The 17,642-nt window shown below is 39.2% G+C and overlaps 1 protein-coding gene across 2 annotated transcripts in view; it reads left to right on the top strand.

Annotated features, from left to right (window-relative positions):
• RYK (receptor like tyrosine kinase) overlaps positions 1-17,642 on the top strand; it is a 94,688-nt gene that overhangs the window by 28,063 nt on the left and 48,983 nt on the right. For both annotated transcript variants that reach the window (XM_044754426.2, XM_070493315.1), the window contains exons 2-5: positions 2,567-2,688; positions 12,735-12,834; positions 14,569-14,703; positions 16,909-16,962. In XM_044754426.2, coding sequence (XP_044610361.2) covers positions 2,567-2,688; positions 12,735-12,834; positions 14,569-14,703; positions 16,909-16,962 — 411 coding nt within the window. The remainder of the gene's footprint in view (positions 1-2,566; positions 2,689-12,734; positions 12,835-14,568; positions 14,704-16,908; positions 16,963-17,642) is intronic.

Genomic DNA, 17,642 nt, shown 5'->3' with positions numbered 1-17,642 from the left:
GGAAGGTTTTTAATTTCTTGTCAGTTTTGGTAAATTATGTTTTTCAAATATTTTTCTGTTTTATCTAAGTTATTGAATTTATTGTCATAAAGTTGTTCATAGTATTCTTATCTTTTTGATGTCTATAGGATTTGTAGTAATGTTCCCTCCTCATTTCTGATATTGGCAATTTGTATTTTCTCTTTTTTTAAATCAGTCTTACAAAGGGTTTAACTGTTTTGTTAATCTTTTTAAATAATCATCTTTTGGCTTTATCCTTATCCTACAGTTAACTTCTTTATTACTATATTTGATCAGAGAAGGTAGTCTGTATTATTTCTAGTTGGAATCCTTTTTTTTAATGTGTATGGTCTAATTCATGATTAACTCCCCCCTTGTTTTCATGTCCCATAATTATATTGTTCAAATCATATGTCCACACTAAATTTTTATCTGTTTTGATCTTTTGTTTTCTCAAAGGATGTCAAGTTTCCAACTGTGATTGTGGATTTGTCTGTTTCTTCTTGATTCTTTTTCCTATCGGTTTTTGCTTTCTGTATTTGAAGTTTTTTTTGTTAGTTGCACTACTATATCTTCTTATGTTTTTTATTAATATGAAAATTTTCTTATGAATAAATTTTGTATTAATGAATTTATTAATACAAAATCTTTTTATCTTGAATTCTAGTTTGTCTCACGTCAGTATCGCCTCATCTACTTTCTTTGTTTTTCTTCTTTTTTTGACCTGGCTTATGTTTTAAAATTTTCTTCTAGGTGTGTCTCTTGTAAACAGCATCAAACCTAGACTACAGTAAGACTCAGACTTTTTTAAAAAACAAGCAGATTTAAGTTATTTACAATTATTGTGATTGCTGATGTTTTCTTAACCCAGCTTTCTTGTTGCACTTCGCTCCTACCTCTCTCCTGCCTTCTTACCGTCTTTGTCCTCCTTTCCTCCTTTTGCCTGTGTTACGAGTTCTCCCTCCCCAGATGTTTGCTAGTACTTCCTGTCCAGCCAGCAGGGAGAGCCTTTGTCAGAACACCTCTGACTCTCTCCGATTGCGTTTGGTACCCTGTATGGAATATATAAAGCAGTGCTGCCCAGCCAGTGCAGCAGCCTTCCCCTATGTAAGCCTCAAATCTCATTTCTCAATTAATGATTGTATTAGATTCAGTTCAGAAATGAGAAAATTAATTTTACAGGAGAAATGCCTGTAGCAGAGTTATTTGTTTCTACATCTGTATTCTCAGGAGGTGTGAAATTTCCATCTTGACTTTTTTGCATATCATAGGGTTTCAGACCCATTGTATTGGCTCAGTAAATATGAAATTTACGATTCAGTTGGACTGCCCTGTACCTTTTCCCCTCCAATGTGTGGAATATACGTGTCATAAATTGCTAGAGGGACACCTGGACACATCTTTAGATACAGTAAATCAATTGAGAGAAAGTTATTCTCTGCTTTTATTCTTTCAATTCTTTTGGATTATCATGGAGAAAGCCTTTGTTTGATTCTTTCCTCCCTCCAACACTTGCCAATTCCCTTCTCCTCCCTATTTGTAAACAATGAGCTAGACTTAAGCTCACTGACTTGGTAGGTACCAGTGTTTAGTTAGAATTTAGTAATATTGTTTTATTTTCCTTTTAATTGATGTGTTTTGGTTACTTTGTATTTTTTCACAATACTTACTGATTTTCCACTCAAGATAGTGATTAAATTTTGCCTTTAAAATTTTTGTTTTAAAAATTGAATCAATTTTAAAGAAAAATATTAAATACAGGTAGAATGAAGGGGTATGACGAGAATGTGATATGTGTTGGAGGTTGGATGTAGCCCTGGTCAAGAAGGTGGCATGGGAATGAGTAAAATTTGGGAGTTACTTCTTCAAGCATTTCTCAGGCGCTTGGTTATTTCTGCTTTATATGCGGTGCTAACTTGTTTAACAAGTGTTTACTGAGCATCTGCTTTGTGCAGAGAACTGTCGTGAGAATATGAGGAGAAACACTGCATTCTCCACTGTGTAATCTAGGTAGGGACGAGGACATGTGTCTCTGCGGCAGCTGGTGTGAGCATGCTCTGATAAATGCTGTGAGTGGCCAGGACATACTGACGGAGGAAGCAGAGGTCCTCTCTGGCTGGGGCCTTGAGGCCTTGGCTCACACTCATGTTTTTACCCAGGTGCACTTCTCCCTTCCGTTTTGAATCTCTCTTCCTAAGTCCACATCACTTTTGGGGGGAGAAGGTGTTTTTGTTTGTAGGCGTTATTCTGAGAAACACAGCGTCCAAAAGGAAGAGTCACAGGGGCCCTCAGAAGACAGAGTGGCCACCAGAGTTCTGGCTCCAGCACACCTGTGTTTAGCTGGGTAACTGCTTAATTGTTTTGAGTCCTGGTTTCTTCTTCATCTTTGTTGGTGATGATATAACTCAGTTTCCTTCCCGAAGGGAGCACGTGTGAGAGACGTTTGTGATGTACATTTGTTCATCAATATTGTTTTCACTCCACTATTAGTATTTGAAGTACAAGTGGTTAATGATTTTTAGAGTATTTTAGGTGCTTAATTCTTTTTTCTCTGTTTTTTTTCTAGGTCTTGATGCAGAACTTTATTATGTGAGAAATGACCTTATTAGTCACTACGCTCTGTCCTTTAACCTGTTAGTACCCAGTGAGACAAATTTCCTGCACTTCACTTGGCACGCAAAGTCCAAGGTAAGAGGGGCTCAACCAAAGATGCCAAGACAGGGCCATCCAGGCCTAGAGGCTGAGGCAAGGGCTGTATCTGAGTGGTGGGCTGCCATCTGTACAAAAGGGTCAGTTGGTGGTGGGCTGTGGCAGTACTGGGTCCTTTCAGATTTATATTTTAAATTTTTAGCCTATTCCTCTAGACTTTCTCAAATCCTTTACAATGAAGGTAGCCATTATTTGTGTGACTAGTTTATGAGAGAACACTTGCATCCTTTCAGGCTTTTCAAACAGGGATGCAGATCTGTCCTGGAGAGGGGACAATTGACTTGCTAATGACTGTGCTGTTGTGGTGAAGTGGTGTGAGTGGAGGGCTGGGGGGCGTTGGTGAGATGGATGTTTCAGACATCTTTGATATAAAGGATATAGTTCTCCCATTTGTGGAGAAACGGTGAAAGTAAGGTGCAGCAGACCTGGCACCCATGTGTGCTGTAGCTAAGCTCCTTTAACCGTAAGGAACCTCTTGACTGGTTTACTTGTTGCTGAATTCTTCACCTTTCCTCTATCTGGGGTTCTCGAACATGCTAAGTTTTCTCATAGGTCAGAGAGTGGGATGCTGGGTGTAGAGCCCACCACTCCCAATCAACTTCAGTTTCCTTTATCAGCTTTAAATATAGGCTTCTGAGTAGGATTTTATTTGGGAAATAAAAATAGTTTTGCTATTAAAAACAAATCAGAATACCTATTGTAGAGGGTTTTTTTAAAAGTATTATGAAGTAGTGTCTGTTCTGATATTTGGTGCAAGTTGTTTAAGTTTGACCACTTTAATATAGATCTCTCTTATCTACTTAGAAAACAATAATGGTTATTGATATAATTAAAATATTAATAGGATTGTTTTTAAAACTGTTAAGACTTTGTAGATCTACACCCAGAAGTAATCATTGTTTATATGTAGCTTGGTATACTTCAAGGCTCATTTTTTGTCCTTTTTAAACAAAAAGGGGATTTTATGACATGTGTTATACAGTATTTTCCCCCTACCTTATACTATATCTTGGCATCTTTCTACTTCTCTACTTACAGATTTGACTCATTCTCTTTCATGGCTTTATAATATGTTATTCTATGGATGTATCATGTATTGTTATTTGTTACGTTAATCCAAATTGACATGTGGATTTTTAATCGCATTTTACTGTTTCAAACAATGCTTCCTTTCACTATTACAAATAGTTTCCTTTACTTCATTTGGCAGGTAAAATCTGTGGTAAGGGAATGCTGAGAACAATCGGTAGCTCACTTTCATTGCTGTTTCTGCCTTTGTTATTGATGAATATAGAGACAGAAGAAATACGTGTGTGTGAATGTGTGCGTGTGTGTGTGCGTGTTGTGTGCATGTGTGTGCACGTTAAGAACATCTTTGTTCAGAAATTTTGTGCACTCGTGACATTATTTCTGAATAGTAAATTAGTAAAATAGTGAAGAAGTGAAACGGCTGGGTCAAAGAGTGCATGTTTAAAATTTTTACATTACCAAATTATTTCTTCCTTCTCTCTCCCAAGATGGTTCTTGTGAACCAACAATCCTTACAGAGTGAATAAGGGTGCTTATTTCCTCAGTTCGCTCCCTAACACTAAATATTTTAAGTATGTTTGTTTGCCAATCAGGTAAGTAAAAATGAATATGTAAATGTGCATATGTTCATATTATATATACTCACATGCATTTCAGAAACATTATACACTCATATAAATATATACATTAAAACATAGCCGCAGGAATGTTGCAATTAAAGTTGTGTTAGCTTGGATCCTGGGTAAAGCACATGTGCCTTGCCATCTGGAGTACCTTGACGGTCCAATATTGTTGCTTTGGGGTATCCAAATATGTGGGAAGTGCTCTTTTAGGAGTGAATAGATCTCTTTAGGGTGAAAACTGCAAAATAAGAGATCAAGAGAGCAAATTCACGTGAAACAATTAAGAACACTTAGTAAATGGTAACCTGGATATGCTCAAGTGCTAAAATAAGTGATATAAATAATTCAGAAAAGGTTCACCTGACACATTTTAATCTGAGATATGTCAGTTTCAATGAGTATGTACCTGAACTCTTTGAGGAAACTGGGCTGATAGATTTTTTAGTATTCTTACATAACATTGTGTGACATTATTATTTGGGGAGGAGTAACTTTTAATTTTGATATTATTTCAAACATAAAGAAAAATTATAAGAATAGTACAAAGAATTCTCTTAAATCCATTGCCCAGATTCACCAGTTGTTACTGGTTTGCTCCACTAGCTTACTTTATCATTCATTCATTCTTTCTCCCCACGCTCATGCTCACACACTTTTTTTCCCTTGAACTGTGTGAAGGTGAATTGTAAGCATCATGTCCCTTTACCCCCAAATACATCAGTGTATATTTTCTAAGAACAAGGGCATTCTTTACATAACCAAAGTATAATGATCAAAATCAGGAAATTTAACATTGATACAATACTATCTAATCTACAGTAGTTAGATTTCATCAATTATCCCAATGATGTTCTTTATAGCTCTTTTTTTCACCTGATTCAGGATCGTGCATGCAATTGGTTGACATCCCTTTAGTCTCCCATTAATCTGGAACTTTTCTGTGGCCTTTCTTTGTGTTTCTTGACTTTGACATTTTTGAAACATACAGGCCAGTTATTTTGTAGAATGTCCTTCAATTTGAGTTGTCTTAGGTTTCGTCATGATTAGATTTGTCTCTTTGGCAGTGACACCACAGAAGTGCTGTCCTTCATGGTGCACACGATGTCAGCTTGTCCCATTACTGGTGATGTTAACTCTCACTCAGTTCACCAGGTTTCTCCACTGTAAAGTTTTCTCCTTTGTAATGGGTAAGTAGTTGAGAGAATTTGAAAGTCCCATTTCTTATCATCCTTTCAACCACCAGTTTTTGCATCTGTGTTTAGAACTAGGTTTCACTTCTCAGCCACGGCTCTTGTGGAGAGTGGTGTGTTCCCCCTCCTTGGAAGAGGTCCAATCTGCACTGGGTAACCATTTGGTGGGAGTGTTGTAGAAAGAATCCACACATTTGTGGAGTGGCTGGTCTTGAATTTTAAGTTCCTTTGCAACTCTGAGATCCAGCGTTTCTGTGAACGTCTTTCAGGCAGAGAAGTTTCTTATATTCTCAAAAAATTGATAGTTAATCCTTTGTTACCTTCACTACCTTTAATATTGATGAATATAAGAAAAAATATTACATATATTTTAAAACGGTGAAAATCTAATGAAATAGTAGAGATTCTATTCTAGGTATTCTACTGACCTTGAATAGGGTGTGATTATTTCTTGGCCCACTTAGGAAAAAAGAATGCTGATATATCATCAGAATGTTTCCTGGGCAAGTGTTACTTCTGAATAAAAAGGCAATGTGGGATGCGACAGTTAGAGTTGAATAGAATGAAACTTCTTACTGATTCCTTTCAAAAAATACATAAACACTGGATGGTTTTATTTGGGGTGAGTTGCAGGGATCTGACACTGCTGATGGAGAGTGCTTGAGAAGTTTTAGGAGCCTGTCACAAGGAGGAAGTTGGAGTGGAGGGGAGTAGACAGAAGAAGGGGCTCAGATGAATATACAGTGTATGTCTGAGTGGGAAGCAGTGTTGGCCTTGGTACATGTTGGATCAGGAAGAGCCTTGGTATAGCTCTGTTTTACTTCCATGGTCTTCCCATTATCTTATCTTAGAGCAAAATCTCTACTTCTGTGGCAGGCATTAAATACCCACATGGTACACATTTGGACTGCTATTGCTGGTAATATTCCTGGTAAGGCAGAAGTTCCCTCATTTGTTGGAGGGTATCACCATCTATTTACATGTCCAGGCCAGAAGCCTAGAAGGGATCCTAGACTCCTCCTACACTTTCCAAGTCCAGTTGTTTCTCGTATCATTACACCTTAAATTCTTGTACCTCTCTTGGGACCTGATGCCTCATCCTTAGTTTGGGCCTTCGTTGTTTCTGAACTAGATATGGAAATCGTCTTCTGACTGGTGTCCTTGCCTCTGGACTGACCGTTCTCCCTGCACCCTCACAAAGCTGCTCTAGGACACTCAGTTGCCACCAGAATAAAGTTCTGATTTCTTAGGAAGCCTTCGTGATCTCATCCCTGCCTATTTTCCTGCGTCCTCTCTAGCTAATTGTTTAGTGCCATTTTGTCTGTCTGGCAATTTCTTGAATGCCTTGTGCTCTGCTACATTGCTGATGTTTGCTCTGCTAGAAATGCCCTCTCCCCATTCTTTAACTCCTTAACTCCTGTTTAGTTCATAAAACTCAGTCCTTGTGTCACCTCTTCTTTGGCTGTATCGGGTGTCCTTCTCTTTCCTCCCTCATAGCTGTTGTCATACTCTAAGTGTATTATGGTAGTTGATTTTCTTTTCTGTCTTCCTCCTAGATGCTGAGCACCTCAAGGGCAGGAACCCCTTTTCGTCTTTCTCTGTGTCCCTTGTGCCTGATGTGGCACCTGGTAGTTACAGGTGCTTCTTAAACTGACTGCAGAGGAGATGCATGGGTGGAAGCCACAGGGTACAGTCCAGCAGATGAGGAACTTGTGAGCAGTTAGAGCTTTTCAAAGTTGAAATATGCTGCTTTAGGAGCAGTGAATTTCCTGTTTCTAGAAGTGTGAAAACATAGGCTGGGTACACTTGACACTAGTTCTACACATGGGATTTTTCAGGTACTTTGAATAAAGTTGTAAATTTGGAAAAATGAATTCATAGATTGACTAGCTAAACTAATTTTACAGGTTCATCTGTAACAGGTATAAGAATTTAGAGGAAAGTAATCATCGTATATCTTAAAACATTTTATAGTAAAAAAAACCTAAGGAATATGTGTGTGTTAAACTAGTTGCAGGCTTTGGCTACCATTGCAGCTCCTGTTTCCAGTTTTAGGTCATACTCTCTTTGGTGATTTGAGCACAGCTGATTAATTGAAGTTTGTTTACTTAAAGAATTTTTCAAGTATTCAGTGTCTGCACATGGCATAAGGGGTCTACAGTGACAGGTAAGTCCCCTGCACCTTCCTGGGACCATCCCCAAGCAGTCCAGCCACTGTTTCTCCTCTGTTGGCCACCACTGCTGCCTGCTTCTTGTCTCCCCTTCTAAAGATAGTCTGTGTGGATGAGCCTCTATGTGTGTGTATGTGTTTATATTTTAATAAGTAATATACTGTATACTTTTCTGCAGTTTGCAGAGCACTGAACAGTGTATCCTGGTAAAGGTTCTCTGTCGTTGCCTGTAGAGTTGACCTTTTTTCCCTTCAAATGGCTGAATCATACATTATTATATGGTTGTACTTTGGTTTATTGATCAGTTACTATGAAAGGAAACTAAGACCCAGATTTGGGAAGGTATTTGCTTAAGGTGGTAGTAGGGGCAGAGGAAGCAGGAGGTAGCGATGACTTGAGATGGGAAAGTCACACAAGAGGGCGGGAGAGACATGGTGAAGGGTTCTTCACTGATCGTGCTGGCTCTGAGATGCAATCATGAACTTTCAGAAGGAGGCCATGGCTCCCAAGCTCTAACACTTTATCAGAAACTCTCAGTTCTTCCTTTTTAAGATAGTGCCAGAAGATGAAATATTTGCTTCCAAAGATCTCCAGGCTCCTTGGTATGTCAGTTCACACTGTAGATATTTTAACATTAGTTTTCACACATCAAAGCTTTTGCTGATAGTGTTCTCCAGTGTTTCCATGACTCTGTTTTGTCTTGGCAAACACATTGTGGTTTCCTCAGAGGCTGGAGCTGTGTCTTACTTTTGACTTATGTGTCACACTGCCTTAGTGAGTGGTCGGTAAATACCATTGGTTAATTGCATCTCCAGATGGGATGAGAACTCTGGTATTGCTTCTCTTTCACAAAGCCACACACTCAAAAAAAGCAAAGACTATCAGGTGGTTTTAACAAATAATGAGTTTCTTCTGTATTCCAGAACATTCTCCAGTGTCCAGAAAAAAAACATACAACTGCATCTGTTAGGTGTCAGTAGATATTTAGATACTGAAAGGCAAAAAAACACCAAAATGTAGCGGAATACTCCCCTCACTTACCCCCACCCCATTGCTGTTCCCTGGTTTCAGGGATTCTTCATCATTGTCAGGAGGGTCTGCAGGGAACTTGTCCAGAGTCCCTACAGGAGCCCCTGGGGCCAGCCTGCTGTGTCCCCTGCAGAGTGGAGTTTCTGTGAGAAAGGCAGCACTTCTCTTCATTTCAGAGAAATTAAAAGGCTGTTTGGCTGTAGGCAAGTACACTCACTTTAAGTCTGTACTGTGTTCTGGGAGGAAATTCAGCTGCCTACTTGCAGTTGCCATTTGTTTCCAAGTAAGGGAAGATTATCAAAAATGTTTATTTTTTAGCTTATTCAAATATTTATATTTTCTCTAGTTTCTTTTCTGAAGTGTTTTGGCTCATTCTTTTTTCTGATAAACAACTGCTGTCCAAATTTCCTTTGTTCCAGTAGATTATAAATGTTCACTTTAGAACAGATCTGTTTTTTCAAATGATCATTGGCAAGTGAAAGTCCATACAGATCAATACATGTCAAGATAGAGAAAATTAGACTTTAATAATTGACAGTTTCTTCTCTGACCCCAGAAACTACAGTTTTAAAATTTACATACTAAAGATTCCAGAGGGAGAAGAGAACTGCCTTGTGAATGCCTCACATGTTTAAGATAGTCCCTCAAAAAGGGATCCAACAATGGGCAGGCTTCCATACCTTCATACTGCTTTTCACTTCAGGCTGCTGTTCTGGCCAAAGGGTTGGCCTTCTCAGACCTCTTACTCAGCCACATGTCCCCCACCCTCACCACTGCATTGGAGCCCTTGACTCCATTTCCATTCTCTCTCTGATGCCCTTCTATCGGTTCTGTCCCCTGGTTAGCTGTGTGTCTCCTTACAAGCTGAGACCTAGAATAATGGAGACAGCAAGTGTGGGGAAATGTAGTAAGTTTGGCTTTGAATCTGTTAAATTTGAGAGCTGTAAGATTATTAGGTAGATGTGTCTAGTAGGTAATGGGACATATGCTAGAGACTGAAGATATAGGAGTGAGAGAGACCAGTTGATGATAGGAGATCGATTGGTGGTGACACAGGCTGGAACCTAGTGTAATAGGAGAGAAGGACTCATCGTTTGGAGAGAAGAATGGATCTTTCCTTGGGGCTGGAGTGCAAAGGTTGAGTGCTCTAACCGATCTGCCTGGTGCTAAAAAGAAAGGCAGAAAGGGGGTTCCTGTGTGCTAGCTAAAGGGGACAAAATCATTGTCTGAGGGTGAGGAGGTGGGGAAGGTATCAGGTGGTGAAGCGGTGTGGTCCTGTGAGGTTTGGGGTGAGAAGACTAGGGAGAGGGGGTCGGTGAGGAGAGGATTGCTGAGCGGGATTAAGGGCCTGCCCTGTGCCTGGTTCATCATCGTGTAAGAGCACCCTTCTCTCCTGGGATATGATTTCCTCCACCAGTGCTGGGCAGGATGCTGGGCTGCCCTCTAAGGGTGTGGAGGGAGAGAATCAGCTGAGGGTGCTGCTAGACTGTGTCAATAACACAGTCTTCTTTAGGGTACAGGTGGTGAGAAAGTGAAACCAGATCACTGGCTACACTGGAGAGGAGGGAAATAGCTTAATTGGCCATTGCATCTCAGCTATGAGCACAGCCCTTGGCTTATAAATGTGCTTCATAGATGTTGACTGAATCAGAGTGGTGGAGACAGAGAACTGATTTTGTAGAATTAGAGGTAGGGATGGGATCTTGATAGAGTGGGACTTTTTGAAGTGATTTTGGTTATGGAGCAGTTCTTTAGTAAGTAGGAATACTGAATATTGAAGCTGTCAGAAAGATGGCAGGAAACAGTGAGCCAAGGGACAATGTCCCTACAAAGTCCTGTGCCTGTTGATGTTGATGGCGTGAGAAATCACCATTATGAGTAGAACTTATGAGCTTGAGAGTGTAGGTGATTTTGCATGAGGAAGGACCTAATGATCCTAAAAGAATGCTGACCCTACTCTCTAGGCCCTGAGGGTTGGGTGTTATGGCAATTGGATGATAGGCAGGGGTAGAGAAGACTTCTGAGGAAAGCCAGGTTGGGGGAGGAGGTGGGGAAGACATTTGTGGAGAGGCTAAGAGTATGAGAGCCTGTTCATAATAGTGGGGTTCCAAGATGGAGGACAGAGCAGAAAGGCTGCAGCACTGTTCTTGGCAGAGCACAGGAAGGCTTGTATCAGAATCTCTGGGGTCAGGAGTAGGCTGGCATCTATGAGAAGTGCAGCGGAGCAATAGGGCAGCTTTTTTGGAATGACTGTTGATGCCACTGGGGTCTGCATTTATCAGAGGGGACCTGTGTCAGACTAACAGGTTTGTTGCATTAATTATCCTGTTTGATCCTCATAATGTGTGGTATTATCCTCGTTTTACAAAAACTGAAACTCGGAAAAGTTATTATTTACCTAAGGATCACACGGTCTCATGGTTCCCATCCAGCTCTTGCTGACTGTGCTAACTTCTTTTGTGCCCTTGCCCTTCATGTATTGTCCTGTTGGAGACAGCATGGATATAGGGATATAGTTAATCCATTCTCTTAATGTTATTCAGTGAGTATTGATGGAAACACTGCTCATTCTTGGCCCAAACTTGCTAGGTTGTAGCTCTTTAGCACCCCCTGGTGGCATTGACAGTATTGTGGTGTGCAGAGGTGACTGAACACTTCCCAGCCAAGGTACCACTAAGTCACTAATGCACAGTAGCAAGAACATTTCCTTTGTTGTGAACGTGGCACTTTCCAAATACAGCGTTTAACAATTGTTTATTAAACCTATTGTAACTGCAAGGCAATACTTTAATATTTGCATACACCTACAGGCTTCAGGGACTTTCAAGTAGAGTGTGAAAGGAGAAACCCAGAAAGGGAGTTAAATTCATTGGATTGAGCCTTCTTCTTAACCTGGGTAAACACCCCCTGCCTCAGCCATGTGCAGGGCCATCCCTTCCTTTATAGGCTGGGATGATACTCTTTCCCTGTTTCCTTTCTTCTTTATCGTGTCCCAGTTCATTGGCTTTTTTTTTGTTAGCATATAAACACATTTGAATATCTCCCGTTGAAGAAGAAGAAAGAAAAGCTTTTTGGGCTTCTACCAATCGTAGTCCTCCACCAAAGCTGCCCTTTGAATGGTAGAGGGGTACCATTTTTATTCAAGACCCCATGGGCAGGATGAAGAGTAACATGAAATATAAGGCCTCACTGAAGGTGGTGGCCATTCTGAATTTCAGCTCTTGCTTTGCAGTTTGAGCTGTTTCTTCAGGAACATCTCTCTAGCAACAAGGCTGTATTTATTTATTGATACTGGTTGGTTCTGTTAAGTCACACTATGTAGGCCAGGTTTTGATAGATAATATTGGTGTTCCAGGGACGTCTTCTTAGTCACCTCTCTTCCCTTTTGGATTCCCAGTCACTTGAGAAATAGATCCAGAGGTTAGATGGGCATCCAAACATGAACTTTCTTAATGATGAAAGCTGGACTAGAGAATGTGGCTTAGATATTCTGCAAGAAAATGGTGCCTTGGACTCTCTGCGTATGGGGTGAATGGGTCTGTAGAGCAGACCTTCATCCAACAGCTACATGGAGTCCCTCAGAGCTTGGCTTTTATCAGCCACGAAGACATTGGTGACTAGTCATGGTCTGTAAATTACACATCTCAGCTCCTTGGCTCTTCAGTCTGCCTCTCCAGGTCGTCTTCGTCCTTGACTAGGTAGTCCTCAGTAGGAGTTCTGAATCCTAGGTGGCAGATTTCACAGGAGAGTGGTGGTCCTGTTCTGGACATGAAATAGCAGGTGGCTTACTGGGTCAAATTTTATCCAGTTGAAAATTCCTAGGACTGTTTCTGACAATTTGGATTTTTTTTTTTAATGGCTTGATTATTTGTACACAGGAAAGGCTCATGCATTCATTAGTTAATGAGCTAATCAGTGAAATCAAGTTGTTAGTGTCCTTTATGTTATCACAGATCGAGTTTGTTTATGTTTCTGTTTTATAGGTTGAATATAAGCTGGGATTCCAAGTAGACAATTTTGTGGCTATGGACATGCCTCAGGTCAACATTTCTGCTCAGGGGGAAGTTCCACGCACTTTATCAGGTGAGTCTCAACAACAGTGTTAACATACACTTTTTGTCTGTGTCCCTCATATTCCAAAAGAAGTTTACTGATGTTAGTGTATCTTACTTGATAGGCATAAGATGTGTAAGCATTTCAAAAGGTAATTTTTGTAAATATTGATTATTTGCACCCCCTCTTTTCCATTCACTCTAGAACTGTCTGCTCAGCTCTTCCTTACCTCCTTTTCTGCATTGCTGGCACTGGCCTCCATATAGGTCTTGTTCCTCTTAGGTTAATTCCCACACTGTGGCCCAGATGATCATTGAACACTCACAACTGATCATGTGACTTCAAGCCCCTCTGTGCCCCCAGCCCCATCAACTGATTGCATTCCAGACTCTCCAGCTAGTGTGCTGTGTTTCCCATTGGCCCCCTCCTGCCTGCTTAGCCTTGTTGCTGCACTCCCCTCAGTGTTCCGGCAGTCCCAGCAGTTCCACACTACATGCAGTTCTGATGTCCATGCCTTTGCACTTGCTGGTCTCTGTCTTTGGAACCATCTTTTCCTCTTTCTGCTTGTGAACTCTTCATGCTAAATATTCTGCAAGACTCAAAATCTGCAGTCTTTTTCCTGCCTCCTTCTTTCCCTCTAATCATTAACTCTTTCTTCTGTTCTTCCTGCTCTATAGAATCTTGCAGTTAGCTGTTTTTGAACTGATCACATTATCTTTGTCTTTTTCTCCCTGCTAGCCTATGGCCACCCTGAGGGCAGGAGCTGTCCTTTTTAGCTCTCTACTTATCTACCCCTGGTGTGTAGCATAGCATCTGATACGGGATAGGCACTGAGTACATGTCTGAGTAAATGATTTAAGTGTCATATTTACACCAATTTAACTACTTTTGAGTGAGCCTTTTGAGAAACGCTCCTGAAAAGGTGAGATTTTAAGAAAATGGAAATTTCTAAAACTTGAAAGTATAAGGCACAGCGATGTTGTGGAACTTTTTCTGGAAGTCTTATTCACTGATATTAGTGAGATACATTAATCTAAGCTTTAAGAAAGCCTAGGAAGACTGGTTAATTATTATGAGTCAGTAGGGAAGTTCAGAAATGCCCTTATCTCTCATGTGCTCAAACAAATGGTAGAATGGTCTATTCTAAATTTGTCAAAAAATCTTAAATGGAAAGATTGAAAAAAAACGATGTGTATCAAAGTCTGCCCTTGCTGTAATAATTGATTAAAGCCAGTTTCTGTTTAGAAATGGTTTTATTTGTTAAATTTATAGTTGAGAATTTATCAGATTCATTTACAGGTTTATGTTTAATCTCTTCATTAAAAGCAGTGCATAATTGCATTTTGGTGGTGAATTGTCTTCTCTTTTCTTGGGTAATTTTTCTTGTTACTGTAGCTGATGTGACTGGTGAGATAGCAGACTCTGCCTTAGGATTCTGTAGGTTTACTGTATTATAGCAAGAGGACTTATGAGGCAAAGGGATGTATTAAAAATCATGAGCAGAAGTTGAAAATAGTGATTTCTTCATTTAGTTTTGGTTTATTCTTTAATGCTAACTTTTGTGTCTATAATGAATGAAATACTTAAGTCTAAAACTGTGTAGTCTGAAGATAAGTTCTTTGAAAGTTTCTGCTTATGATTTTATGTAAATATATTATTCTAAAATTTATTGCAACAAAAATTAAATAATTCTAAAATATTTAATGGGTGTTAATGTTGATTTTTAGAAAAGTAAAATATTTGTTGTTCTTGTTTTCCCAACAGTGTTTCGGGTCGAGCTTTCCTGTACTGGCAAAGTGGATTCTGAGGTTATGATACTCATGCAGCTCAACTTGACAGTAAATTCTTCAAAAAACTTTACAGTCTTAAATTTTAAACGAAGGAAAATGTGCTACAAAAGTAAGGAATTTGTTTACCAAAGTGTGTGTTTTTCTATAGGTATGAGAAGGTCAAAAATAGATTTTTTTCATCTTTTCACAGATTTGTGACCAAATCTGTGATTATAATTGCAAATGAGAAAAGAAAGAGCTTTAACATGAAATTCCGAGATAATCGCCAGATAGCTTGTGGCCAGGAATCTCACTTAGGCACTGCTTTCTCAAAATCTTCTATCAGAATTGCTAAGATGTTTTCCATTAGGAAAGTGAAATCGCACTAAAGTGTCTGAAGAGGTAAAGAAATCAGGTAATTCTTATAGGGGCCCCAGAGTAACTGAGTGTTAACTGTGTTTCCCTTATAAAGTTAGTTATGCAGAAGCGTTGCCCTGGGGCCACACAGACCTGGGTTAGAAATAGGACTCTGCTCTTGAGGGTGTCAGGACTAGTTACTTAACCGAAGTCTCAGTTTTTTCATCTGTAAAATGGGCATAATAACCTGTTTAAGAGGGTTTTTTTAAAGATTAATTTAATCTAGCCTAAAGCTTAGAATATCATATGTGGGTACTTAGTAAATGTTAGTAGTTTTTGGTTTTGCATAATCTGTTATTCAAGATATTTCAGTGGATTTGAAAGAGTTCCAGCATGCTAGGTCATAATCAAAGAATTTTAGAGTTCTCCTTAAAGGTTATCCAGTCCTACCCACTTTCTTTAAGTTTCAGAGAGGTAAAGTGACCTGAATTTACAAGGTCACATAGATAGAGCTGGTTAGTATTTAAGGTAGGGGAAAAAAACCCACTCTAAACATATTGAGTGCTTACTATATTCCAAGTGCTTTGCATGCATTAAGCCCATTTAATCCTTACAACAACCCTAGGCAGTAGGTTCTCTCATTATCTCCATTTTCTGAAGAGGAAGCTGAGGCTCAGAGGATCTGACCAACTAACTAAGGTCAGACAGCTAAGTGGTGCACTTGGGATGCAAACCCATGCTCTTGGCTTCGTTGTTAAACTCTTAACAAATTTTCCTAATTCAAGTTAGTGCTGAGTGTTATGAGGACACCTGAGGTCAGCTAGTGAGTTATAATGGCTGATGTCCAGATACGTGCCAGTAAAAAAAAACTGTACTGCATTAGAATGGACATTTATTAAAAGAAAAGTTAGCACTGTTTAACTCTGGTGTTTTGAAACATTTTTCAGTTCTAATGCGTTCAGTTATTCACCTACTTTCATGTGATTTTAAAGCCAAAGTGGACTTTGGAGCCTCTAGTTCATCCTGGTCATTATCTAATTGATATGAGGAGATTGGGCCCCAGATAGGCCACCTGAGTTTACACAGCAAGCAGTAAGGACTGGTTCACCTCACAGGAACAGCTGCTTCCTGATCCCCCAAGGGAGGTGGACAGTGACTGCACCACGATGCTCATCTGTTAATGCTTAAAGGCAGAATGATGGCCTGATGTGATGTGGTCTGTGGACCAGTGCTCAGATCTGCCGATGTTAATGATCAGCTCATATTCGTAATGATCCTATACCTTCATTTTCTTTAATACGTACATGAAAATTAACATTAAAATGAACAGTTGGTGTAATTTTCTATTCTGTTTTAGACTTAACTTCAATATAGTACCACTCTTTTTATTTGGTGGTCATACTTCTGGCCACCCCAGTCTTTCAGTTCATGGTCATGACTCTTACTTTGATATGTAACCCTACTGTATTTATTTGTTTGGTTTTCTAGCCTACTACTTTTTAAAAAAGGTGTCTGCAACGGGAAACGTAGCTGTACTATGTTGATTGTTCATGGATGTTACTAACAAGAAAAGATTCCTTTATCATATGAGAGTGGGAATTACTGGATCAGACAAGTTTCATTTCTCTAGCACTCCTTAGAGCCTTTACACTCTGCTAATGTGCACTGTGAACCTCCGCAGAGGTTATAGTATGTGGCTTTCCCCAAACTTCTTGACCATAGAAGCCCTTTTGCATTGAGCTTCTATAATAACACCCTTTGAATAATGCTGGCATAGACTATTGATTGATGGTTACAGTGATGATTATGAGAAAAGTAATGTAGTATTTATTATCTTGCAACAAATACCTTGTTATGATGTTCTGATAGAAGACAAAACTACATTAGAGAAAATTCAGAAAATAAAATTACAGTATTTAAAGATTTTCATGGAAAAGAAAGAATTCCTAAAGCATCTTTTATCTCCTTTTTAATTCAGAACTTGAAGAAGTAAAAACTTCAGCCTTGGACAAAAACACTAGCAGAACTATTTGTAAGTGTTACTGTGTTATCTTTCTCTGTTATTAGGATGAATAATGGTTGATTGCAGATGAACATGATTGCATGAAGCTTGGAGGCCCTTGTGCTTTCCAGTTTGTCAAAAGACAAATGACACCATGCTATTTTTTTCACTGATGTTTTGTAGATTGGTATGTAGTCAGATGAAACTATTAGAATTAAATTTTTTGAAATAAAATTCATACATATTTCATAATAAGTGATCTAAAAAACTTTTGTAAGCAAGAATTTGTATCACATCATTTTGAATGGCCATAATTAAAATATAAACATGAAATACGTATAAGATCTTCATCTAATTAGTGAAAGGTTACAAAATCTGGTTTGTGGCCTGGACCTAACCCTCAGCTAATTTCATCCAAGTGAAAATGCAAGTTTAAAGATAGCATGTTATTTAAACCTACAGAGCAGAAACTCAAAGTAGATTTTTGTTTTTTGGTAATGGTTGTGTTTGGATAGTGTAACTTAGACTTCTTTTTTCCTTTTCTAACATGGACACATCATTGAGTCTTACTCTTCCTGAGATAGTTTTAATAGCAGTATCTTAAAAGCTTCCTAGATTCTCTTCTTGGAAGTAAACTTAAAAAAAAATTGTGGAGGACGGGGGTTTCAGGTATGCACAAGTTGAGAGAATGCTCTGATGAACCCCCATGT

This window comes from Equus asinus, chromosome 21 (assembly GCF_041296235.1).
Source record: "Equus asinus isolate D_3611 breed Donkey chromosome 21, EquAss-T2T_v2, whole genome shotgun sequence".
Taxonomy (NCBI): domain Eukaryota; kingdom Metazoa; phylum Chordata; class Mammalia; order Perissodactyla; family Equidae; genus Equus; species Equus asinus.
The sequence above is the reverse complement of the archived record's forward strand: the minus strand, read 5'-3'. Positions and strand labels throughout refer to the sequence as shown.